This window comes from Coloeus monedula, assembly GCF_965178545.1.
Source record: "Coloeus monedula genome assembly, chromosome: 6".
Taxonomy (NCBI): Eukaryota; Metazoa; Chordata; class Aves; order Passeriformes; family Corvidae; genus Coloeus; species Coloeus monedula.
Window position 1 is genome coordinate 54,620,714 of NC_138786.1, and position 27,772 is coordinate 54,648,485.

Consider the following 27,772-nt stretch of genomic DNA (forward strand, 5'->3'; position numbering starts at 1 on the left):
AGCCATAATTTCCACAAAGTTCTTCCAGTTGGCAAAAGAAAAACAGGCATCATGACTAAGACAGCAACATTTTTACAGGACTATACATGGACTGCTTGAATATTTCTACTGCTATTTCTACTGCTTCTCAGCTCATCTCTATTTCAGAAGCAGAAAACCAACCAGCTTTCATTGCTTCCAACAGAGCTCTGAATAGCCGTGTGAAAAGCAACAGGAATGACATCACCTCGCCTCTTCTGTTGCTTAAAAACTCTTATCTAGAAAGGATTCAGCTACAGCAGCTTTAAGAAGATGCTTGCTAACTATAAAAAAAAAAAGGTTGGAATAGTGCATCAAGCAGAGCAACTATAAAAAGTTTTAAGTCTTGAGGAGGGAAGAGGGAAATGTAGTATCACCCTACACAGTACCAGTAAAGAAGTTCCAAGTGAGGGGCAGGTAAACTACTGCTTCTCCACTAACACAAGAACAGGATATTCACATTTAGACAGACATCTCACCCTGCAGGTGCATAGCTCAGCCTTCCACCTCTCAGTGAGTCAAGCTCCACTCACCAGGTCACATAGTGGATGACAGCACCTTGTACACACCTGCACAGTCATGTAACAGACACACAGCTCTGAAAAAAGGTACCCATTGCAGGAAAGACATGGGAATCTGGCCCTGGACACAGCTGGAAAAGGCACAGCACTAAGCAGCAGCTTCTCTAAGCAATGCAGAATATCCAGAGCTACACTGCAACCCCAGTGTCTCCTGGCCTACAAACAACTCCCACAGACACTGCCCCTGCTGCGGTCGAAGGATGAGCAAGACAAGAAAGTCTCAACCAAACACATGAGGTTCCTTGGCACATATGAAACTGTTCAACTGACCTCCAGTAATGCCCTAAAATGTAAACAGCCTTGCTCCTCTCCTCATCACAGGTAAAAGTCATTGTAAAAACCTCTCTCCATACACTTAATTGGGTCATTACCCTGATCCAGCTGAAGGCACACTGTAAGTCACACAGCACAGTAAAAGCTTTGAGAAACTGCAAGATGCTGACATTACCCACTACACTTTTTAAACTGTTCCAGACAGAACATGGTGACTCAGGAAATGCCCCCACCTCCAGTGCAGGGACAGAGCAGCACCAAGGTTACCTGGTGGAGAGAAGAGGTTACCTACTGCAGAGGAATGAACCAATGCTCTGCAGCAGATGCAATTTGCAAGCGTAGCTCTGCAAGCCCTGGAGTAGCAACATTCAAGTTTTCGTAACACTACAACACTGAACTGCTCAGCCATTTAAGTACAAATACAGCACACAAATCAGAACCCAGATATGCATCTACTGCACTTCAACTAAGGCCATCACTGTCCCAAAGCATTGCAGAATAGCACAAGTTTTAAGTGTGCTCAACTGCTGAGGAACGATGGAAGCCTGGCATCACAGAGGGTAAGCACAGCAGAGGAGCTCTGCAAATGTTAGAACAAAGTAGCAAATGAAACAGGCCTGGAAGAAAGAAGAAAGGAAAAGAAGAAAGGATGCCAAATCTGTAGGACTTATTTAGCAATTCCCCAGCCACTAACTATATTAGTGCTATTTATTTTCAACTGAAAAGACTGCTTTAAAAAGACCAATTTAAACTTTCTGGAAGAAGATAATTGTCTTCTGTGGAAGAAAAAGTATAGTTCATAAAAAGAAAGCTGACTCATACTTTCACATTAAGTGGTTATCAAGTTATGGCACCAGTAAACACACTGCTGCTTTAGTTCTAAGGGTAACAGTGGGACAGCTTCTCATGTCAGCAAAAAAATTCATTGAATCACACATCAAATTAGGTAATTCCCCATGATTTTTATCTCCGGAAAAAAATCTTAGGGCTCCTGAAGATATCTCACAGAACTGACAGAATTTTTGCCTGACAAGACCTGACTCCTCAACCAGTTCGAATCATTAGAATTTTTTTAGAAGAAAACAAACAGAAAAGCATAATCCAAACTTCATTGATGTCTGACCTGAAACAGGGAAGCACAAACAAGATTATGCTCTGATAAACTCAATGCTATTGTGAGGAAGAGTACTGTTACAATACTGGAAAAGATCCTTTCTTCCATAAAATACTTCAGCATTTCCTTGAGTTACCTTTCTTTTACTTTCTTCATCAGGTGGCAGCATTTCTAAGTTTACTTCTGTCATCTAATGCTTTGTCTGCTTCTGAGATGTTACAGTGGAATTGTTTTTTCTTACTTTTGTATCAATTCCTCCTTCTGTGGCATACCTCAAATTCAATTACAATAACCACACTGACCACTTTGCGAGATCAAACAGAGGTCTCTTATACTGCAATTGTGCTAACCATGCAAGATGTCTGGTTTTAAATATGATGGTTCTTATCCTACATACCAATCCACCACACCTACGAACATAAGGAAAAACCATTCAGTTGGTGTTCAGAGGTATTCCAAAGGACACAGATTTGTACACTGCTACAAATGCCTACTTTAAGAACAAAGGCATTGTTTCTGTCTTCAAAGTTTAAAAGTCTACTGGCTGAACAAGTGCTCATGTTATGCACAGACCAGGATTTAATATTGGTGTTCACTCTTCATTTCCAAGGCTAATACAACTTACACTGTAAGAGAAGTTAAAAAAAAACAAAAAGAAGTATGCTAAAGATAATGAAAGGAAAAAAATGTACAAGCAGAGATATAATAAAACAGCTTCCAAACAAGATTTAATAACCTAAAATATTCCAGGCCTGCAAGAGATAACAGCTACGACAGACACAGGAAACCATGAATGTCATGGAGAAGATGAACAGAGAACAATAATTTGCTGTTTCACATAACACAGACATTGAAAAGCATCAAATAAAATAGAAAGGTAACAAGATGAAGAAAGTATTATTGTCACACAAAAGTTCTGGAACTCAGCCACAGGCTGCTGTGGCTATCTAAGTATTTATAAAGTATTTAAATACATACATGCTTAATACCTGAGTAACACACACTGCAGTGTGGGCCTCAGTGACTACTGACCACCGAGTCAAAGATGTAGGCTGGGGAGACCCTGAACCCTCAGCCACTGGAAACTGTGAGGATTCAGCTCTGCTCCATTCTTGGATTTCTTTCCTACACCTCTCTACCTGGCCAAAGGGGTGGGATGGGTGCTAACTAATCCACACACCTTTGGCCCAGAACTACCACCTTTAATACCTGTGTCAAACTAAGGAAATGAAAACTTACTCCCAACTTGCATCTCATAATGCCAGGTTGGAATGCAGAATCAGGGGGGGCCTAATACTCAACAACCACAGAATAGGTTGGTAGATATTTAGGTGATTATGTTTTATTAACTCTTCAAAAAGTGACAAGGAAAAATTGCAGATGCAAGGGTTCCCCCACCACTGTAACCCCCATTCCAGGCATGCCTGGATGGACTGATTACCATCTGATTTGATTAGCATCACTGACTTGTCATGCTCAAGGCTGAGGCAACAGGAAAACTGCAATAAAGCTCAAGTATGTTTCCTCGAGGATTTCAGAAAGCCTAATGAATCATAGTGCCTACACTTCAACCAACTTCAGACATATTTATGTCAAAAAAAAGTATGACAAGTGGGGCTAAAGCATAAGTGAGATCCAGCTATGGTAACTACAAGCCACAACACCCCATCAGATTCGTATTGTTTCTGCCATACATTTCCCTCCCATATTTTGTGTCTCAAAGCTCTGTTTCACTTGTACTGCAATAAAATAAAGAACCAATATAGTCAAAGTAGCTTTTCTAGACTTCGGCAAGAGTTAGTATTTTGCTTCTTGAATTGTTTTATAGGACTATTTTGCTATGTTTTGATCTTCAAAACCCACTCCATACTGACATTTAGGGCTGCACTGGGCAAAGCCATCCCAGGTTAAGTTCCACCTTTCCTAATGTTCCAATGAAATCTACAGGGTGGGAATCTGAGCCAAATAAGCCTCTACAGACATGACAGAACTTCCCACCACTGTACTTTGCCCTTTGAGTGACATGATCAGCATTAGTAAGCAGCATCAAGTTACAAATTTTTTATATAAACGGTAAGTATGGTGCAATAAAGTGCAGAAATCATTTAAATATAAGACTGGCTTTCCAAAAACAATTAAGCCAGCTAACAAATACTTCTTGGAAATCATGCTGGCATTAATTTCAAAGCAAAGACAAAAAAAAGCTCACTAGGACACTATTCATGCTCATGGCACCTTAAACTTTCAGGTGAAACTTACTCTCACAGACTGGACTTAAATTAAAAAGGTGAAACTCGACTGCAAAATGTTCTCAGCTGAAAAGAAGAGGAACACAGGCATACAGGTGATAATACTCTCATAATGACAGGTAGTTAAAAAAGGGAAACTCGAGTCTGGAACCCACAGGCAGATACACACCGCTGGGGATGGGTAAACATTACTGCCTTGCAATACAAACTCACTGGAAACTCCACACACAGCCACACCTCAGAAAAATAAACTTCACCTGGATCAGGTGTGAAAGAGGACGATTGAGGTGATCAAGGAACTAAAGGGCCTCTCATGCTACTGTGGGAATAGAAAAGGCCTTACTTGCTAAAAAAAGAGAAAAAAAACATGTATTATTGTTATTATTCAAGGCCAGGGTGGATGGGGTTCTGACCAACCTGGTCTAGCGAAAGGTGTCCCTGCCCATGGTAGTGAAGTTGGAACGAGAAAATCCTTTAAGTCCCTTCCAACCAAAACCATTCTATGATTCTAAAAATAAAATTGGAAGGAAGGGCATCAATAAATGTGGATGATAAAAGATCTCCTTAGTTTAACAGACAATAAAATTGCATGGATAAAAGAGTGTAAAATACCATGAATTAACCTTTTACAGGAACTTGGAAAGGCTTTAGACATTTGAGGAGAGATTTTAGTCAAGCCTTTCAACTGGGAAAAGAGACAAAATGTCATTTCAGATGTAAACAATTTATCCATAATGTCTTATTACCAGATTCATAATTGAATATTACATTCATTTCCTTTGCTTAAAGCTTGTTTATGCCACTTTTACTCTACTATTTCTGTCTCATGCTTGCACATCAGCTACTGCAAAAACACTGCAGGATCTACTTTATCCTCCTGGTACTCTCGGATAGGAAAAGTCTTTGATATAGAGCTCATTAGTTGATAGTTTTAATATTACATCTGTGAGGAAAAACTGGTCTGGGCTGCTCTATCAGTTTTTTAATGTCTATTTTACATTTAAATTTAAAAGCCAGAGTGTCTTTTGATAGAGTTCATATGTCATGGTGCAGATTTACAAAGCAGTATCAGGTTTTTGAGCATGCAGTGTGCATCTTCATGTTGTGCAAGTAAGAAATCCCTTACAAGCACCAGCCAGAAAAATTCTGCAGAAGAAGAATAAAGGCCTCAAATAGCACCTAAGCTGTTCCTCAGGTCCGGGGCGGGGTGGGGAAGGGGGGGGAAGCATGGGGTGGTTTGAAGAGACAAATGGCTGCTCTCACAGCAGCACCACAATGAACTGTGTCTCTCCAGCTCCTTGCAACCTGCCTGTCTCCATAGTTACTTGGTGCTGCCACACAAACACACGGAGCTGAGGAGGACTGAGATAGCAACCAGCTCATTTGAAGCATTTTCAAAACAAAGCAGCTTCTTTCTTCATCCATTTCCACAGCAGAAAATAGCTTGCTTTGATTTATTTTTTCATGAAGAGCATACTGAAGAAAAGCAAAACTAAATAAATACTTCTGCATTGTATTCTGAACGCTTTGACTCTTTGAATAGTTGAATGAAAAGTATCATATGTGGTGTGCAATATTTTGGAATTCTGTTAACCTACAATGTAGGAAGATACAGTCCCTGCTGGGCACCTAACACCAACCACCAAAGCTCCTGAACTGGTAAGAAAGCCTTAATTGCAGCCCATAGGATCGCTGTGCCTCAGGTTAATTTCTAAAAGTACATCAAAACACTGAACTCAGTACCCTACAGCTCTGATTACAAGGTGGAAAGGGCACAAAGAGCTCTGCCTCTCACTGCCAAGCATGACTGACCGCAGGAAGCTTCGGTTTTACATGTTCACTTCTCACTGCAACCTCAACCAGTATCTCTCATTAGAAACCACAGCACTGATCAGAACCTGTGGTACGCAATGGATCAGTCTTACTTTCTCTCAGCCATTATTTTCTTTTGGAAACACATTTTTCTGTCTGTTGATCCCAGCTGAAACTCTGACTAAGCATCCTGAGTCGAGATGACGTATTATTTCTGAACACTGCACAGATCAAGTCTGTACACAACAGCACTTACACGAAAAGGTATTTCTAATCCATCCAGAGCACTAATACTTAGGTGGGGCACATTAAGAGTTTTAGTTATTTTTGTGCTAAGCAAGACCAAGCAGTCCCACCCTTCTGCAGGAACCACAGTAAGCATTGCTCATTCAAGAAATCCTTGCTAACAAACAAGGGAAGGAAAACAATTGTTTCAGTTCCACGCTGCCAAATTTCCAGGAGGTGTCAGCCACGTTATACAATCCAAATTCTCAAACAAGGTACATTTTGACACGCTCTTCCTTCAACAGCTGCTCTTTAACTGGAATGTGCTCATCTACAGCAGTGTGCCTAAATGGTCTTTCACACAAAATGAGGATGTGTGACCTTAAAGACGCACAAGAACATTTCTGAGGGCAGATGAACCTTGCAAAGGAGCACATGCAAGTGTTCAGAGCCGCAGTCGCCACACACAGTGTACTCTTCCTATCTCTCTCACCCTGCTGTAAGGACAATTACTCCCAGTTCCTTTGGCATGTGCAGCCAAACACCAAGCACGCAGAAAGCACTTCTCAGGCTGGCCTGAGTTTCCCAGGTAGGCACAATTCCACCAAGCACAGGTTCTCAGGACACCTTTTCAAGTAACGGTCCATAGTGTTTCTAGATGAAAGGGATAGTCAGGCACAGGCAAACTTCAAACCACAGGTGGATTGCTTTTTTGGTTTCTTTGTTGTTTTGGTGTGGTTTTCTAAAGGTTGAAAATCTGGAAGAGTTTTGCATTCTATGCTGATATTCCTTACATTCTCTCCTAAAGACTGTGTATTTTCACTTTTGCATAGTTTGCAAAAGTGATTTTTTCACCGTTGTGTAGTTTGTGTGTTTTATGCGTAGTTCACAAAAAACTTCATGCTACAGAGAATACTCTTTTTCTTGTCTACAAACACAGACTTCTGCAGTCATTTTATTCTTAGAAACCAGAATTAAGGTAACAGAAACCCATTTTATTTCCGATTTTATTTCAGGGGGCTTTTCACTTATTATTAGTTTTATTCCCTTGTGGAGGTTGTCCCTCCATACATGAACTACCTGCCTGTATGACCTGGGAAATGAAAGACTGAAATTAACACTGGGGCACTCATGAAAATGCTCCACCCAGCTGGGTATATACCCAGGTGAATACAGCCTAGGTGATGAGGAAGAACGTGAGTAGTTTATCCTCCTTCCAGCTAGCATTTCAAATTATAAGCTATTCTGTCATGCACTCAAGTAACATTTCAAACTTTCCTTCCTTACTATGACACATCTGAAAAAAATAAATTATGTTCTCAAGGCAGTGACTTCCTGAGTCAGAGCCTTACATGCTGGTGTAAGGGATACTCAGACATTCAATTCACACTTCTTGCAAAGTGGCTGGCTTCCTTTATGTGAAAGGAGAAGTCCAGGCGGCTAGGGAAGAAATCTCTAGGCTCTAAGTTAGGCTGTTTCTCTCCTAGCATAGTAACGAGAATTTAAGAAACATTTTTCCTCTTGCTTTCTCAGACATCCCATGCTACAAGAAGTTTCATTCAGGTGGCTTTTTTGCATTGGGTTTAGTTCTCATACTGCTGGAAAAAATGTAAAGAACACCAAGGTGAGTTCTGTTGGTCTGCAAAGGAGAAAGAAAGAGAAAGGTACTGACATGCCAGTACAGATGTGTACTGGTGATTATATCAATCCGTCTTAGATACTGATTTTGCAGTTGTATTCACAGGGATAAATTCACATGTGGTCTCAATCCCCTTTGGTCAAATACCACATTTCCTTGGATTACATTGTTTCCTGGCAAAAACTGATCACTGAGCCTGACTAATAACTAATATCATGCTTTTATTTTGTTTAAACTATATTTCTTCAAAGCTACTGATTTATGCAAAAGTTGTTTGGTAAGAATAAAGCCCCTGGCATTCTCCAAAAAGTCCAAAGAAGCTAAACTGAGAAGAATGGAATATAATTTTCATCCTTTTTGAAATCTACCTTGTTTAGCTACTTAATTCTAATAGGAATATGTTTAGTTTAATTCTGATTAATTTCTTTATACATTTAAACAAGTACTTTATAGGTATTTTTAAAATGTATTTTTAGCAGATTAAGCTCATCAAGTAGTTTCCAACATAGGTCCCATGTATGTATGAAAGTACTATGGAAAAATTAATCACAGCTCCTCCATTCGGTTTTCTCAAGTGTTGTTTTATACAAGTCAGATGGCACAAGCCCCTTTCAAGAAATTATGTTTCATTTTCTTATTATGGAAGGTCAACCTTTACATACTATTTGATAGTAACTATAAAATCTGGTAGCTATAGCAGTGTGGTATACACAAAGGTCAAAGGATTCTTTCATAAGTAAAAAGCACAAAATACTCTGTGGCAAGAGGGATTAAAGTATAGTGAACTTAAAATCAATGATTCCTGTATAATTTAAACTGATCAAAAGTTTCAAGCTGCTGCAACTATAAACTAAAACTTTTCTAGGTAAGAGATTAACAAGATGTGATATTGACAGGTAACTGACACCACTAACTCTGTGAGCACTCACAACTCTAACAGAAGGATAAAACTAAGATACTTTCTCATTTCACTTCTGTAAAATTTCCTTTCCACTGGAGGGGATGGAATGTGTGAACTGCTTTTGCAAAGTTCCATGCTTTTCCAAATGAAAAGAGTATCAAACACATTGTTGGTTCTGGCACTCCAAGCACTATTAACACAAGTTTCCACCTAGAATTTGTATCTTTTATGCACCTTAAGACTTTTCATTAACAGCTAAAGAAGACCATCCTAAACGCCCTCACAAATATAAACTAAAGTCTCTTGAAGTGCATATAAATACTTCATCTGCTGTTGTACTGAGATTTCCAATTGGTAAGTTCCATAGGTGAAGTAGAGCATCTTTTGAAAAAAGAACAGAAAAAATACTATGGAAAACAGGCCTTCCTTGAATATTATACTGTGGGAAGGCATTCCCAACACTGACTCCATCTGAAGTCACTATAAAGGGTTCCCATTTTTGATAGCTAAAGCATTCACAAGTCTAGTTCTGAAAAGATCCAGAAACCACTTCTAATCCTGCCAAAACACAAACTGCCAAAATACTAATCTGAAATTCTTTAGATATCAGTGGTGACAGCCACTATAGCAAGTCATTTGGCACAGCAAGACCAGAACAACATCAAAGTATCCTGTGCTAGCTTTCCCATCTATACTGTATGCAGTTCAGGAATTTAATTTCACACTGTATCTAGCCTGGTTTCCTGGACCAAACATGCTTTGAAGCTGTTAGGAGAGTCAAACCCAGTGATTTGATTCTTGCACACTCCTTGAATCCAAAAGGCCATTTGGTCCACACCTGGAATGGAGGTTCTGGTTAGTTTCTTCCAGAAGAAACCCAGCTCCTGCAGAGTAAAATCCTTACACAGTACGTGGGGGCATTGTCTTCAAAAGTGTGCCGCTGCTTTGAACCAAAACCCTAACAAAGAGGCAGACAGGTACCTACTACTATCTTGATTCTTTAAGCCTTTTATCTACTTATAAACCTCCCTTCTTAGACTTCTTTTCTGGACTAAGTTTGTAGCTCTCAGTCCTTCCTTAGACTTACCAACTTTTTTTCAATTTTTGCTTTTTTCTGACAAACTTTTTACAGTGACCTTTTTTCTTTAAAACTCATGTTCAAATAATACTCAAGTGAATCACTCAAGTGAAAGAACTGATTTTCATGTAGTATTTCCACTATTCTAAGATAACACTTCCTTTTTTGTAACAAATGATCAAGTTCAACATCCACTAGAAAGTGAACTTTTGTCTTACAGGGCAAGATGTTATTGTTTATCTGGACATTTTATTAAAATGCTCCAGTTCCTTCAGCAGCTGTGTTCATGATGATTAAATGTGAACCACATGTTACCTCATCACATCACTAGATGACAGTACAGATGAAGAGATATTCTTGAAACATTAACTTCTGTCTTAGGTGTCCACTTTTCTCAAAAGCAGTTTCTGAAGTAGCTTAAAATCACATGGATATGAAGTCATTACTTCACCCATTACCGACTGCATATGCACATAGAAACCTCGTTGCTTTCTGAACCCAGGTCAAGTAGGGTCTTGGTGTTTCTTTAGCTGAGTTTCTGGTTGGCCTGTGCTACCCCTGTCCCACAATCAAACCCTACGTGGAAGAGTTTGAGCTGTCCAGGGCACACCACACTTGGAAGGAATGCCTAGCACAGCAGACAGCCCTGCTCTCTGCTCTGTGGAGACAACAGGACATGGGGATCAGGAAGCTTATCCTCAGCCACCGGCAGCAAAAGCTGCAACTAGGTGCTAATGGGCTGAAGTGAGCCACTAATGGCAGTCTCTGCATTTCACTTTAGTGTGGCACTACTTCGAAGAAGTTTCCGGAAAGAAATATAAGGGTTTTATTACTTCTAGAAGTTCTCTAGTTAATAACCTTTTTTGCTGACATCTATGACTTTACCTGTTCTTAAATGCTGAAAAGGTTGTCTTTGAGGTTCTCAGTTATCTAATGCCTCTTGCCCATGAAGGCTTTTGTCAGTGGCAACCCCTATCAGGCTTGTGTAATTGATGAGACTTTCATCAAACATATTAAGTAAAGCTTCAGTGCAGGGTCCTGGGACTGACGAGTCCTCAAAACACAAGGCGTTCCTATCATCCCAGCATGACTCGACTTGCTGTCCAAAAAACAGATCCAGCAGCCTTTGATCTTCAGAGATGACAGGGAACAGCCTTTGAGGCAGCCAAATGCGTCTTTCTGCATTACCAGATTGCTACAGAGACAGGCAGATGGGCGGAGCAGCCTCCACGCTCCTACCATAGAAGCAGCCCAGCTCTGTGTTAAATTAGAGCAGCACCGAGCAGCACATATGGCAAGTGGGAGAAGAGATCCCAAATTCAGTTGTGCAGCTGCTAGGTGGGACCACCCCATCCATACGCACATCCAAGAGACACTTGTTTGGCTACACTGAAGTCAGAAGAAAGAGCCAGCCACAGAAATGGCACACCTGGATACTGAATCTCCTGCTTCAAAGGGACCTTGCACGAGGTACCTAGCTACATCCCACATTTGGAAGTATTTTAATACACCTATGTGGACCTTTCGTCCTCAGGTCAACTGTAACAAGAAATCAGATGCACAAACAATGAAAGTTTTATTACTACAACTGAAAGTAAAAAATCTCTTACCTCTCCAAATGCACCTCTTCCGATCACTTTTATAATTTCAAAGTCATCTCGGTGGAGTTGCATTTCCTTTACCAATTTTGTAAATGGTTTTGCTGTTTAACAAAAAAAGGAAAAAAGAAAATTCAATTATAAAGAGAAACATCACAAGCCAACCCATAAACTGGAGGTCAAAAATACTCACTGCATACCCAGAGCAATAGCAGATTTTCAACTATTACAATTACAGAAGGACAAAAAGCTAATTACACTATTTAATTAACAATTAACACTTTTTAAAAAGTTCAATCACATGAATGGTTCTGTCTTGCTGCTAGTAAGAATACAGAGCAAAGTGGTCTTTCAGAAGGATTTTCCCCCTCCTTTCTTTAGGGTTTTGTGAATCAGTGAAGGACCATGTGAAAGGGAGAGCTCATTCATTATTGGTAAACCCTATGGAAAATCTGTCCTACCCTGCAGGCACTAGATTAAGTCTCTTCTTAAGTGGAGTACAGCTTTACTTTTTATTATTTCAGCTAGTACCAGCTAAGGCTTTAACAAGCCAATCTCAAGAGATAGCTGTCTCTACTCCACAGCAGTGAAACCATTTCCCACAAGATCTGTGGCTAATTTAAGCTTTTTACTTTGAACTATCTTTTCTGTTAAGCAACATTCACCAGATCTCAATTAGACTAAGTACTGAAGGGCTGCAATCTAAAAAGAGGTCCAGCAATTAACTAACTTACACTTACTTTGTTCTGGTGGTCCCACATTTCTCAAAATATTTGGTGGATAAATTCCACTATACCTGCAGATCCATCAGGTTTCTCCTCTCCAGATCCCATTAAGAATACTTTATTTCTAGCATATCACAGCATGTGGATTACTATTTAGATAGAACATTTATTACAAGTCTCTACTCTGAAGACCAGCTCAATAAGGAAAAACAGTGGTGCCAAGTGCAAGCAAACTGCACAAGGATGAGTTTGCACAAGCACAGCAGCAGTTTACTCTTCAAACTAAGCACAAAAAGATTGCTGCTCTTCACCTCATCACAAACACTATTAGACTAAAAAGACCAAAGTTTTCAAACACATGTATTTTTTTCCCATCTGCAACTGAATAAAACATCACAGAACTACTACTTGTAATTCAGCCCAGACTCCTGTTTACCTCACCTTACATTATGATTAAGCTAATAAGTTATAAGCCAAACAGAATTCCTACAAGAGGGATCACTGCCTTGACGGTGTATTTCAGATGTTAACACAAACAAACTAAACCTTATAACCACACAGAGACACAGAAGTCTGAACTGGAGACTGAAAATTTCATTATGAAGTCTAACCAAGAATGCCTGAAAACCTCTCAGCAAAAAAACGTAACTGCTAAAATAATGAAGAAACAGCTGTACTGAAGAACAGTCATGTTGCCTCCTTGTACTTAGGAGGGTGCTACTGAAAAGGCTTCCTCCAGAAGTAATACCCCTTTCACTGAGAGTTTCTTGTCTATCCAAAGTATGAAATTTAAAGAATGAGACTCTACTACATTTTCTGCTAGACTCCCTACTTCAGCTGGGCAGAAATGCCTACCACACTTTCCCTCACCACAAGGTCACTGAGACTATCACCTCAAACTCAAAATTGTTTCCACTGAAGTTCCCCAGCACCACCATCTCAAACCAGTTAGAGACCTATACCAGTCCAATCAAACACCTGTACAATATATCACAGCCATCAGCAGTGGTACTATCAACTATTTTGCAAGGTTCTCTCACCTCCTTCCCATCAAATTAAAACAGATTGAGGAAACACAACTGCAGACAAGAAATAAACATGAAAGTTCCCTTATTAAGTATGGGTTTGCTACTACAGAATGCTGGTCGTTGAACTAATTTTGCAAAACAACCAGCTTCTGTTATTAAAACTCAAGGGGAAATGAAATCTATTATTTATTTCTAGAGGACACTAACCCAATAATAACTTTTGTTTTAAGTAAATAGCAAATTTTAGCAAAAATTCTACTAAGTAAACAGAATGTCAAAATTAGAAAATCAAAGAATGATTTGGGTTGGAAGGGACCTTTAAGATCATCTCGTTCCAAGCCCCCTGCTATGGGCAGGGACACCTTCCACTAGACCAGGTTGTTCAGAGTCCCATCCAGCCTGGCCTTGAACACTTCCAGGGATGGAGCATCCACAACTTCTCTGGGCAAAAGAAACAATTGGTTTAAGTATAAAAAGCCCTCCTGCTGTAAATTGATCACAAGCAACTTTCAAAGCCAGAAGAGACAGATCTACTAAAGTTCAAGCTGTCTTGTACACTCAGAAAAAAACCCTTTTATCTTACATTTCTGCTGACTGATGACAAAATGTTTTATTATTTCATCTACAAATTTTCCTGCTCGGAAGTGTATCAAGCTTCACACCACTAAAATTGAAATTCAGTTTAGAAATGCATAAAGTTGTATAAAAGCAAGTTAATTTGATTCATTTTGTATTTTAATATTAATAAATATTATGTATCAAGCAGAGCACATACTTAAGTTTCAGTAAACAGAAGAAATGGAGCCTGGAGGGAAGGGCATTACTGCTATCTTTCAAGAAATTGTATCCTTGAAGAAGGAAGGATGAGTAGCCCTCATTTTCCTGACCACCATTCCTGTTAAAATCTACAAGAGTCCTGGGTTGGTCCTGCTTTTTCCATCTCAATTGGTCAACTGAAGTACTAGTCAGTACAATCAACTAGTTTAATATATGTAAATTAAAAGAAATATTCACTCCTAGAAGGAAGTTACTATTTTTACAAGCCATTTGTGCACTTCATTAATGTTTGCTTTTAGTACTTAGCAGGTGATCATGTTCGGAAACACACCAGCTTCAGTGGTCTCTGTCTTTGAAAGCACCGAACACAAACACTTGAATGTACAGAAGAAGTTTAAATTTTGCAGGACCTCCCCTGAACTGGAAAAATTCCAAGTCTTTCTCAATGTATCTAAGATGCCTTAAAAGTAAATATAACTTGAAAATTAAACTGAACGTCAACAGAATCTCATGACCACAGAGACTACAACAGCCGTTACAGAGCAGATTAGAGCACAGAGGAGGCAACAGACCAGTAATTTATTTAAACCAATATAAACTTTATTGGCATTTTGAAGTAGAACCCTGTTTACAACAGGATGTGACCTGCTGCATTTAAATACTGGATTTCACAATTTCTATCTCTTAATAAGTTAAATCAAAAACTATTTCCAATTTGCTTTCCTGCAGTTGTCCCAGGAGGCTGCTGTTCCTCAATCTGCAAATATGCGTATCAATAGCATGCACAGAACTGGCAAAACTAAGTGAGGAGAAACTTGCACCAAAAAGCATCAGAGACAGTGTCCACTGTGCTTCCCAGAACAATTCCAAGTGATTTATCACTACCTAACTGGTAAAAAGAGCTACAGCTTCTCCTTTTAAATATAACTATTTGATGAACAGGGAACTCAAAGCAAACTTATCTCCATAAACTGGAATGAATAATTACTTTTGATCCTAATATTGAAGACAGAACTTATGATCTGGAGTTGATTTAATCCTTAATGAAAGTATTTCATCCTGGCAAACAGAAGCATTAGCTGTAGTGGGGGTTTTGTTGGCAGTGATTACTGAATTTTGTTATATATACACACTGTTGTCAGGGTAACATTAGCTGAGAGTAATTGCAAGAGTTTGTTTATTCACAACTGTGAGGATGTAATCAGAATGTGGGATAGACACTCTATGTGCAATATCTTTGTATGCATCATTGCCTTTTCTCTCAAGCTGATTTTGCATTATTGTACTTATTTTTGTTTGGAAGAAGGGTGTTTTCTGTAACGCCAGACAAGGAATAAAAAAACCAAATCCAAACAAAAAACTTTAAGAAGCCAAGTAATGTATGCTCTCAAGAAAATAATACAAAACAGTAACAGTTGATGTTTTGATTCATAATGGAAAGTGAAATGCCAGCATTTATTTCTTCACTGAATAGCAGGGTACATATGAAAGACATAATTCTCCATATACAAATTCTATTCTGATCATATATTCCTCTTCCACCGATAGATGGGATTAGGATATTTTGTTTACACAAAAAGAAAACATCAATTTGAATAATTTGAAAACATAATTTAAGCACAGTCACAGGTAAATAGGTTTGTGATTTAGGTTTGAGAGCTGGTGCCATCTACACTGCAGTCAATCTGTATTATGGCACCTGATAGAAAATACTTGGAGGCAGTTTCAAAATGACTGAAAGCTGCAGGAAACGCCAGCAGAGATGATCTGACACAGCAGACTGGGCACTCAGCACTGCTACCCCAGGAATGGGTGCACACTGGCCTCATATGACAGATTTCTTCTCATTTCTGAAAGCACGTCAGGGAAGGATGGCAGTATTGTCAACATCACCCTCAAAAAATAATAGGTCAACTTTTCCCACCTAGAATGTAGTTAAAAATGAGAAGTCAAGGTATGTTTCAAATTTTTACTTTCTTTTCATATTCTGGATCACTCCATTTATGGCAGTAATTTACCATGTGGAATCACAAAAGCTAACATCCTTACACTGCAGTGGGCAAAAGACAATCCACTGGGTTATGATGACTGCTGCTTCAGTGGTGGAGTTGGCCCAGGACTCTCACTGGAGGACTCCTCCATATTTTGTCAGGCAGTACAAGTTTCCATAAATCTAAAAAAATCACTTAGCTGAAGAAGCCAAATGTTCAAGAACATCTGATGTTTTGAATCACTGGCAGCTCCAAGTTTTAAGTAAATGTGACAACTGCAAGAAAATAATACACAGACTCACAATTCAGGTTGAAAGGAACTAGTCGGTCTCTAATCCAATCACCTGCTCAAATCACAGTCAATATTAACCAGGTTATTTATGGCTCTGCCTGATTAGGTTTCAAAACCTTCCAAGGATGAAGACTCCATGGGACAACCTCTTCATATACTAGACTGACTACACCAGAGAGTTTCACAGTTCAGAACTGATCCTGTAAGTGATTTGGGGTTTAAGTCATAATATAACATGATAACATTCAGGCGGATCTGGCCTGAAGGTATGTCCAAACTGTCTGGTCAGACAGAAATTCATCTGCCACCATGCTCCCTTTATCTCCTCATCCCCTCTACAAAACATTGTGGTAGGAAACTATGTGAATTGCAAAATGTTAATGTCAGGGAAAAACAAAATGACGCAGATAACTGTCTGTGGACCCATACTCCCACCAGGCAGGTCCAGTACTTTATTTAAGATGTTTTCTTTGGAGAAAGAACATGAAAGAGCAGCAAATTCTACCATTTCCCTCAGCCATCCCTCTTAACTTACATTCTAGAAATCAAGTAAGTTGTGTGTCCTTTGTGCACCCTTTTCAAAGAAACAGTGTTCCTATGATATTGCTACTAAAACAGCAGGCTGGCAGGTTTAACAAGTTAGTGCTTGTATACACGTCTTGGGAGATACCCACACCCAGGTAGCCCCAACCTGCTTACTAAGGTGATAAATACCTGTTACAACCCACACTTGAGTTTTAAAGAAGTACAATCCTCTTGTATCAGATTGTGAAATTTTCTCTGTATTTTAGAAATGCAAGTTTTTTTATTCTTCCATCCTATGCTGACTGAGTTTTAATTTTTCCAATAGATCCTTGCTTCCCTTTTCCTGTGCTGGCCTGTTTCCTCTTACTGTCTACCTCTGTGAATGTTTTTTTTTCAGTCTTGTTTCCTAAGGAAATAAGGTATGTGTGATCACATTGCTGGGCATTCTGAGGCCACTCCTCTCACCCAGTACCTTTTGATCCCAATAAAGACCCTACATATCCCCTTTACCAAATTTCACTGAAGCTGTTGGAAGATACCAAGTTCCTACAAGTTTTATTTAAAAAACGGCAGTGAATAGGAGACACCCACGGTAGCACTTCCACTAAGGGAAAGGTGGCAGCAGAAATACAGCAGTCACCTGCTCAGCCAGCACACACCCATGTGCAAAGCAGACATATCTCACTGTCCATAGTCATGCAGGGACAGTGGGGCAATACTGCACAGAAGAGGGAAGAAAGGAAGTGTGCAGCAGATAAGGGAAGGTCACGCAGTGGGAAGGGCAGGGTGTTATTCCACTGAGCCTAGTAAAGGAGATAAATACAAATTCTCAAGGAAGACAAACTTCACCAAAGTTCTGCTGTTTACAGTCAAAGGTGACACATTCTGTGTTCTCTGACACATTTTCTCCTGGGCCTTTGACTTCTGCCATGCCCTCCCTCCTGTTTCTATGACATACATACACTTCACTTACTCTGCCTCTTGCTCAATGATCCAATTCTTCATCATTCATCAGCATCCATTGGACCAATGCAGTGGTGCAAGGCTCTTGGTTATCACTACAATGACACAAACTCCGCTGCCTTTAAAACCACAGAAGCATAACCCGGTTACCTCTTGTGAAGTGCCTACAGAACTTGCAGAACAGCCTCTTGCTACAACACTGCTTCACAAGCTGTCAAGAGTCATTATTCCCCAAGCACGGCCATCCAGGTTTACAGTGGCTGGTACTCAGTATTTCCTAACTCTAACATGTTCTCTTCTAACAGTATTAATCTGAAATAAAATGCCAGTAGAAACAGACATATACACAAACACAATAGCAAGAAAGTCTGAGTCTTCTTGAAGCTGATTTTTCAAGACAGAAGGTGGTAACTAATTATTTAAATATCAAGTTGTTAGTCTTTATTTGGTATATAAATGCTTAACAAATCTTCAAGCTTTCTGAACAACTATTGTACAAAGGTATCCACTTGCCGCCAGTTATGGATTTTGCTTCATTTTATGAAAGTTTTCTGACATATGTAAAAGAGTATCTGAGCACCTTCAATCAGATACCTTGCTGATACTTAACAGAACTATGACTTTGGATAACAATCGGATCAGATAATTACATGCAAAACTCCTCAAACATTTAAAAGGATAAAAACATCATTAATTTTAGGCATAAACCAAGACTGAGTGTTCATAGCTTCGGCATCTTGCTCCATAACTGGCTTTATCAGTTACACAAGAACTGATTGTGGCAGTTGGAATTTGTACACTAATCTGCAGTAACTGCATGCAAAATTTATCACCAAGCTAAAGGCTAATGGCATTGGGAAATGCTTTGAAGAAAAATATAGAGTGGTAGTTCTGATGTTGATCCTATTAGTGTTGCTAAATTTGCCAGCAGAAGAGCAAGGCATTTACCTTGAAACATCATCTGTGCTCACTGTTATTCTTTTTGTGTGGCAAGCCCCAAAAGCAAGTGCCACACAGAAGGACTCAATCAGCAGCAATATGCCAGCTCGCTGATGAATGTTACCACAAACACTTAATAGCTGGCTATCTGCCTGCCTGGCCCATTCACTGCTTTCCATGCTTACAATGAAAGGACATCAAAGATGATACTCAAGGTTTGTACAGACAAGTACTGAGGAACATACAGATGGTTTCCAGTAGTCCAAGTGACAAATTACATTGCCAATTTAACTCCTGCCAAGGCCACTGTGCGTCTTTGAGAACTAAACAGCAACAGAGTTCTAGCAGGTGAGAGAAAGTAAGTGTTGGCTCACACATCCAAAGAAACAAACCAAATGACTATTTGCTGTACTCATATATGCAAGACCTTCATTTACCAAAGGAAAAATAACAGATAAAATAAAAACCACATGCCAGTCAGACCATGGCATGTGCTAGTACAACAAGTGATGCAAGTACAAGGAGAGGAAGCTTACATCTGTAACAAACAGAGGGTGAAGCTCACTGCCCCATTTCTCATTTTACTCATGTTACTGTCACTGAATGATCCAAATTTAGGGAATTACGACTTGGTTTCTAGAGCCAGTTCAGGCAGGGTTTGTCTTATTTATTTATTAATACTGAAGTTGATCTTGGAAGATGGGACTGTTAATACTAACACTGAAGAAAAATGTGACTGTAAATAGCATTTACTTTGAAAAAGCCAGAAGTGACTTACTATGCACACAAACCTGGTGAAGCTTCACAAAATGTAGTATTTCAGGATACTGCTGTCAAGACACAGACTTTTTTAAGCAGAAAGAAAGACTGGACAAGAAAACCTGCACCTTTATAAGTATTCATAAGGGCATTTCAAAAAACAGCAGTTTGAGATTAAACTTTAGTCCCACTCTCATGGGAGAATGAAGAAAGCCCCTAGAGAAACAGTGCTCCTGACTGCACTTGGTAGTCCAGTTTTTCGTATCTCTTTCCAACTTGCCACATTTGTTTGGGAGAGGGAAAGCTGCCATGCTTCTTTAACCTTTTCCTGAGGTTTTCCCTAAGATTCCCAGCTCTTTCATCAGACCATGTACCAACCACGGATTCCCTGGTGGTCCATCAGCCTCTTCAGCCTTAGAACCTTCACTGACTAAAATACTGAGCAGAAGTCCAAAAATGTCTGCAAGTTGGCACTTTCTGCAGAGACCAAAACAAATGAATCTTGCTTCTACTCAAATTTTGCAAGGTTTTCAATGATACTTTCCCTTCTCTTAAGTCTTGCTAAAAAAATGCAAAGAAAAGATTACTATTTCACAATAAACTCTTCTGCTCTTTTATAACTGTTGATATCTAATGCCTTCATAAGCTTCATCTTCAGTCCTTTAATTTTCCTCAAGATGATCATACCCAGCCTGGAAGACACACGTACATCAAGCCATTTACAGATTTTCCTTGGGACTGTCTACATCCCAGAATTTGAGACAACTGAGTAGGAAGGTACACAAGCACTTCAATCCAGGAAATTCATCCTACTGCTGAAGGAGTTCCTCCTTGTTCCTTCCCACCACACTCCACTCTACTGTCTACATCATCATCATCATCCTTCATGAGGTATGCCAAACCAGAAAACATTTCCAGGCAAAAGCTAACTTGTGTATCCAATTCCACCCCCTCCCACCAAACCATTCACCCAATGTGACTCCCATACAGGTCCAGCACTGGAGCCCCGGCCCAGTGCAGGAACCAGGATGAGGCTGGAGAAGGGCAAAATGGCTTTTGGAATTGAGGTTCATGTGGCATGGAGTGCAGCAACCATGGAAGTGGCTACACCGGAGCCTGTTTCTAGTCAACCCACACCAAACGAGGATAGGGTCTTCCAAAACACGTCAAAACATTGCAAGAAACATCACAGAATGCAGTATCTGTTTAATTTAGCTTTATTTGTATCTCAGTTTTTCTGTACTCCTACTTCAGGGCCAGATTTTGCAGGTGTTGGAGAGGCCATTTATGCCACAGCAAATGGTAATCACATATCGAAACACATCAGTAATGGAAAAATTGTTTCAGGGGGTTTGCATGAATCACTAGTTCCAAACAGTAAAATCTCAATGATTGCATTTCTTTTATTCCATAACAACATTCCAAATATTGCTGAAATCCACTTATTTTACTGCATGATGAATAATCTTAAAAGCATAGTTAATAATTTTTTGTAGAATAGCCTGAGAATTACAATTGTTCAGAAAAAAAAATCGTATTTTTCAGATGGTTTCTAAGCAGAGATTAAGAAAATCTCAAATTTGAGCTCACCCAAATTTCAATAACATAGGATGAAATTAAATTTCATCAGACCCAGCACCTCTTGCACCTCCTAAGAAGTAAAACAATTCCAATCTGATGACCACGCTATGCTGATATAAGCATACACACGCTTACATTAATTAAGCCACCACTTACATCATCAATGTATGAGCAAAGCTCTAGTTCCTGACTGCATGCTTTATTTCATCTTAGAAGTAAAACTTAAGAAAGCAGCATAGCTGTTTTCTCAATCACTTACAGTAAATGCACTTTTTTCCCCCCAATATAGACAAGATTTTCTCTCAAGTTACTATCAACATAATACGTGCATTATGTAACAGAACAATTTACACATTACACTGGTGCTGTATTTACCACGTCACCTCCTTCATTTTTACAGCTTAGAGGTTTCCAGTAAGTTGTTCTTGCCAAGACATCCTACACAAATGTACTTACAGTGACAGGAGTGAAATCCACCTTAGGATGCATCCTTTTTCTCTGCTTATAAATGTAGAGTGAAGTAAAGTAGTTCAATGACACAACTGTAGCAGATCGCTGTGACCAGACGGGCAGTTCCATAGATCTACTCTCTTCCTTCCGTCAGCTCCAACAAATCCAACTGGTCTCACCTCACTGACCTGATTCTCCTCATGAAACCAGCAGGATCCCAAGCTACCAAGACACATAACACAGCTATCACCCTGTAGCTGAACAAACTGAATCATCATCGTTGAAGGGTCGGGAGAGGCTGCTATGCCAGCACAAGCAAGGAGGGTAAAGGAGCGGAGCATTTCTTCAGAAGCCACTGTTAAGTGGCACAGGGTGTGATGAGCTGCCCACGCACCGGCCTGCAGCACGTCCAGCTCCTGCAGAGGTGGCCTGCCTGGCTGCTAACACACAGGGAGCTCGATGGAAAGCTGGATAAGGAAGCACAGCCAAACGACAATTACCTTTTGCCTGGTGTTTCAGTTCCCAACCAGATCAACACCTTAAACTAGGAAATACAAGACTAAGGGGATGGGATAATTAGGTGAGCTTACAGTGCTACAGAACTGCACCTGACTTTTTTTTTTTTTTTTTTTTTTGATGGCTCAAGGCTGCAACACTACACATATAAATACCCTGAGCTATTTTTCAATAGTTCAGGTAGCAACAGCCACTTTAAGAACAGGTGTGGCACATCTTTCTCTTCACTTCCTTCTAAACGGCAGCGGGCAGGAGGACATTTTCTCAGACATTACTCACCCTGTTTCAAAACTTGCCTGGAGCTTGAGATCTAATTAAAAGGTCACTGAAAGTCAGATTTTTGCCGTAGGAAAAGGCCACGAAGACATGCGACAAGCAATTACCGTAACCAGGCACAAGAATCTTTGCAGTAGCTCAAGTTACACTCAGAAGCAGAGAAGAGGAGCATTGTCTTTAAATCTGCAGAGAATACTAACAAGTCCCACGCTTAGATTTGCTACACATTATAGTGGATGGCTCAGAATGGCTTTTTTATTATTAAAAATACTCTCACTTCTTCAGTTCCCTCTCTAGACCAGGGATCTAGAGCCAAAGCTATTTTGTCTTGTGCTACTCATTCCAATACCACTGGCTGGCAACAAGGAAGAGGAACACCACTTACATACAGCAGCACTATTTTCACTAACTCAAAGTGCTAAAAGTCACTACCAACAAAACTCAGAGCAAGCAGGGCATCAGGAGCATGGCCAGCTGCCTGTTACACAAAAATCGCTGGGGTCTGGGGTATTCAGAAGGTAAACACATCTCCAGAGGGATGCTTCCTGACAATTACTTGCTTACAGGAGAGGTAAAGCGAGTCAAAATGGAAGAGGAATACATCTCTCAGCCTTCCAAGGCGTGATGAAAACTTTACCCGGATAAGACAACATGCTTCTAATTTCACTGTGCAACTTTTCCTTAATGTCTGACACCGACTCAATGTATTTCCAGATTTGTCTGTATCTATTCCCAGGCTTTCCATGTAATACAGTTAAAATGGGTAAGAAATGTCTAAATTTCTACCAGGAGTGGGGGGTGGGGAGAATCTACTGGAAAACTGAGAAAATCCTACCCCTGGCCTTAGAAGTAGCTTTCAAAAAATGGGAGTCAAACTGTATGATAACAGATCATTAGCAGTACAGTTTTTTTTAAAGTGCTCATGGCTAAAAAAAAAAAAAAAAAGCCAACAATTTTAATTACCACTGAAATAAACCAAGAAGCCTGCAGAATTCTGTTTTAGAATATTGCCCACTTAAGCCATCAGCTTGCTAACATCAGCTAATCATTCTGAAGTTTCAAACTGACCAGGACCATAATTATCTGCTGTTAAATAAGAACAAAAATCCATTTAAAGCAGGGTTTGGTTTTCTAACACACAGTGAATACCCATGAAACAAAACATTTTGGATATATGATAATCTAGAATCTTAGACACGTGACAGTTTATACAGGTTCATATTTTTAAACTTTCCTTCAAATCAAAAAATCATTCTCAGGGGAGGCAAATCTTGGAACACTTAAGAGTGAATTTTTAAAATCTAACTGATTTAGAGCATGACTAAAGAGCTTTAACATCACATGTATATGCAAAGCATACAGAATAAGAATCTAAAAATAGAACACCATGCCTCTTCCTAGAGACATTTCCAAGTCTCCAAGCATTATAAATTCAGCTCTCTGTTGTACATGCAGGATGAAGTTCTTCCTCCTTCTCTCCCCCTCATTCTGTATTTTTATCATGCTTTCCTATCCAAATTTTTGCTAATTTATGTACATTACACTGAATAAGCTCTTTCCCCTTATCTCAGTATTTTGTGTATCAAAGAACAGTTTCAGTTTTGTTTAGTACTTATAGCCCATCTCTTCCTAACATCTTCGCCGTGGTACCTTTCAGAAATTCTTAAATCCAGTTTCTGGATCATGATTTTAGGAAAGCTCTCAACAGACTGCCAGCCCACGTGACATGCTGTTTAATGGACACGCTTCTAGGCATTCCCAAACCTCTTGTAGGCTCCTGGAATCTTATATCCTCCACACTACCATTCCAATCCAGAACATACCTCCTGTTACTGCACACTCCAGCATGATGAGCAGCAGCCCAAGACCCCTGGGTTCTAGACGCTCCCTCTTTCTTGCATATTCTTAAAACCAGAACCAGTAGGGAACAAAAACCTGTTCCATCGCTATACTCGCAACTGTAAATACCACGTCACACCTCTAGGTCGTGTTCCTCAGCTTTTCAAGGTAGACATAGCAAGTGAGGATCATCCCAGAAAGTTTTTACATCAGATGCAGTATCCGATAGAACATTCTGCTTTTAAGCTTGTCATTTTAAACGCAAGTTTTCCGTTTTGTACACTCCTCTTTACTTAAAGTGTAACATTATCCACATGCCATCTTTGTTTAATAAACACTACATCCATGATCCTTTTGCTTTAAGATTTATTTCCATGCATTTAAGCAGAGAGTTCCTTTTTTTCTTCCTCATTTACAGCCCATCTAGACAGGTGTGTTGATTTCAAAACAGAAAATCAAGTACTAGGACATTCAGAACAAGCTTGTAGTAGGCCGGCAATCTCAAATCTTCATCTATACCTCAGGCTCCATTCTGTTGGCTTCCAACCTTTTTCTTTACTCATACTTGGAAATAACAACCAAACATTTGGAAGCTCCTTTGCAACACCAGGGTGAGCACCTGCATGCCAGTACAGATGCAGCTGGAAAACCCTGCTGGTGTAGATGTGCTTTTACAGCTTCTCATTTCCAGAGTAGGAACCAGTAAAGACACATTAACTTCTTTCCAGAAATCTTCTGACATAGTACTTGGCCTCTGAGGAGACCACAAGCAGAAGAGGTGACCACAAACAGAAAACCAAGGAATTTCAGTCAATCTACAAAATGCTTTAATCTACTTCAATGCAACTGCAAACTAGTATAGATATTGAGCCAATATTTACACAGAGAAAAGCCAAATGGTTGCCCTTCTACTTTTCTACATGTCATTTTAGTTATATCCCGTTCCCTTTTCTTTTTCCATACAGAATTTAATATTTTCCTTTACTAATTTGCCTCCAGTATCGTCTAAGCAAATCTTGGGTACTTTGCCCATTTCATGATTGTTTTAGCTCTTAAGTAATATTTTCCACTTGCATGGACTCACTTTAAAAACACATTCAGTCCCAAACCACAGTCTTATAAAGACTGTCAAATTCTTCATCCTTGATACTGTAGTTCAAGCAAGCTAGGTTCATTTTTGATACTAGTATTGTGGAGCTGAGGCTATGTAATCCTTTTCTTCCATAAACTTCCTTGGGATTCTCTAACAGAAAAGTCTGGAAGAGTTGTCGATTTTTTTCCCCTTACTTTACATAAGATACTCAATATATATGTCACTTGGGGCTCCTTCCCCCCCCCAGCCTTGTGACAAAGGTGCTCAGGACTGCTTGTTCAGTAGTACATTATTCCATCTTTGGACTGCCACTATGAATCAAGCAAGGACATGACATTTACCAAAAATGTTTTTAATCTCTTGGTAGTTTCACAGTCTTTAACATACAGCTTCATTCTGGTTCTCATGAGCAGGTACACACACAACACAGGTCTGTGACAATCATCTGCAGGACACAAATGCCCCACAGCATTGAGGGGAAGGATGACTCTGCTTATAAAACTTGCTTCTTTGTTGATCAAATTGTCTGTATAGGAGTTAAAAGCCAGGCTACGCTTCTGGCAAGAGTCCTACTGCTTATACCTTAACAGCCACAAAATTTCACTTCTATAATAATTTCTTGAAGCTTAACTCGTTTCCTACATAATTTGAATTTTAAAACCAAGTCCACAGAAGGATCATTAAAAACAAAAATCTAGCTCCACAAAATCTTTCAAAACAAGTATCAGTCATCATAAAAGAGAAGGAAGAGTCATATGTTAAAACTATTCCACTGTATTTACCTGCATGAGCAGCAAGGGTCACTTTGTCACTATGTCTATTAACTATGCTCAGACTGCACCAGTCATTACTCTTACATAGGAACAAAAATGTACCTAATTATTTTAAGAAATTTTACAATAGGGGAGTAGTTTGTGCAGTTGTTGGCAAAAACTCACTCCTGACTATTCAGCTATATTTTAAAGAAAGGAAAGAAACCAGAAGCATTTACAACTGTATTATATGAAATCAAAATTTAAAGAATTACTCTTCTGAAGAGCCAGTCTCTGAGGAATCCATTTTCAAGGAACCAAAACGTCACTTTGGAGTCTCACCTTTCTTACGTGAACGTACTTGAACGGATCAAAACCCCCAAGTCTAGTAAGAATCTTTGTTATCTCACGTGAGAAGTTTGTCTTTAATTACCACCAGTTCCATCTCTCCTTCAAAATTTTTCTTAACAGACATTTCAGTAAAAATGCTCAACATAAAGTTTACCTTAAAGTACAGAAACTTCTGGAAGCACCAGGTAAAGACATCTGGCCTGACCAATGTTTGTAGTATATTGACCAATATTTTGGACTTTAAATGATGTTTTTTCCACTGCTTTCTAATTCACAGACCTGCTTATTTTTTATTCCAATACTACAAATTTTAAAACAAATACCATGACTCTCCAACAATCTATTTCTGGATATGTGTTAAAAGATTACAAGCAGACAGTGTTGATTTCCTCTTCCATGAATTGTTATGCACAGCTAAATTTATTTCCTTGCCAATTAGTTTTATTTTTTTAAACACAGAAGTGATAACAAGCAGTCTCCACCCAAGTCCCTCAGAAAATGGAGAGGACAGGTTCTTAAGTGTTATATGGGACATGAGGGGGGAGGAAGAGACGAGGGCAAGGAGATTGAAGTAAGAAGTAGGTCTTGCCCATGCTTTCCTCTTGCAGAAAGATAATCCATTATCTTTCACCAGCTGTCACCCACAGAGCTCTGAAGGTGAATTACTGGAGCACATTTTCCAGTGAAGTCCCTGTATTATTTTTTCTGTAGTTACCAACCACATACTTGAAGAAAGAACTATCTTTACCAATGTGCAATACAACATATTACAGCCACTGACACAAAAGATCATTGCTGCTATGTGTGCACAAGTGAGGACTGCTGTTTTAAAGACATCACTGCAAAGTGCCTTCTCTAAATACAAATAAGAAATGAAAAGTGAAGAGTCTGAATAATTAACTGAAAGAGGAAATTAGGGCATAAGAGGATGAAAATGATATTTCTTCGTAGTTTTAAGCAGCAAGACTCAGTCTGCAAGAAAGTTATTGCCATTACTTCACTATCTGCTTTTTGTCCCAAGGTACCTGCACAGTGTGCAGGTACCAGAGCATCTGAAACAAGTACACAACACTTTGAGAAAAGTTTCTTCTGAAAAATGAACACACATTATAAACTGCTCACAGACAATCCTTGCCCCAGAAGGGCAGTGGACCATTACATTATATAGTGCTGTCAATGAACGCCTTCATGACATAGCTGACAATATATATTCTCCGAGAAGGGGATCTACCAGACTTCCAGGCATTTAGGAATATAAGAATTTTGAAGAATTTTATTTTCTAAGGGTTTTGCTGCAAGCAAAATACTCAAAGACACAGATACAAATTCATTGTAAGGAAAGTCAAGTGCCACTGGATACCATCTAAGTACAAAACAACACTTATAAAGGATTCATTTCTTACATTTTGTCCCATTTGTAAATTGTT

The 27,772-nt window shown here is 39.4% G+C and overlaps 1 protein-coding gene across 11 annotated transcripts in view; it reads right to left on the minus strand.

The window, feature by feature from the left end:
• The window catches only part of CDC42BPB (CDC42 binding protein kinase beta), a 92,705-nt gene that overhangs the window by 52,427 nt on the left and 12,506 nt on the right, over positions 1–27,772 (minus strand). For all 11 annotated transcript variants that reach the window (XR_014226496.1, XM_082283560.1, XM_082283559.1 and 8 more), the window contains exon 2: positions 11,501–11,592. Coding sequence is in view for 10 of the 11 variants with exons in the window: in XM_082283560.1 (XP_082139686.1) it covers positions 11,501–11,592 (92 nt within the window). In the remaining variant the exon portion in view is untranslated. The remainder of the gene's footprint in view (positions 1–11,500; positions 11,593–27,772) is intronic.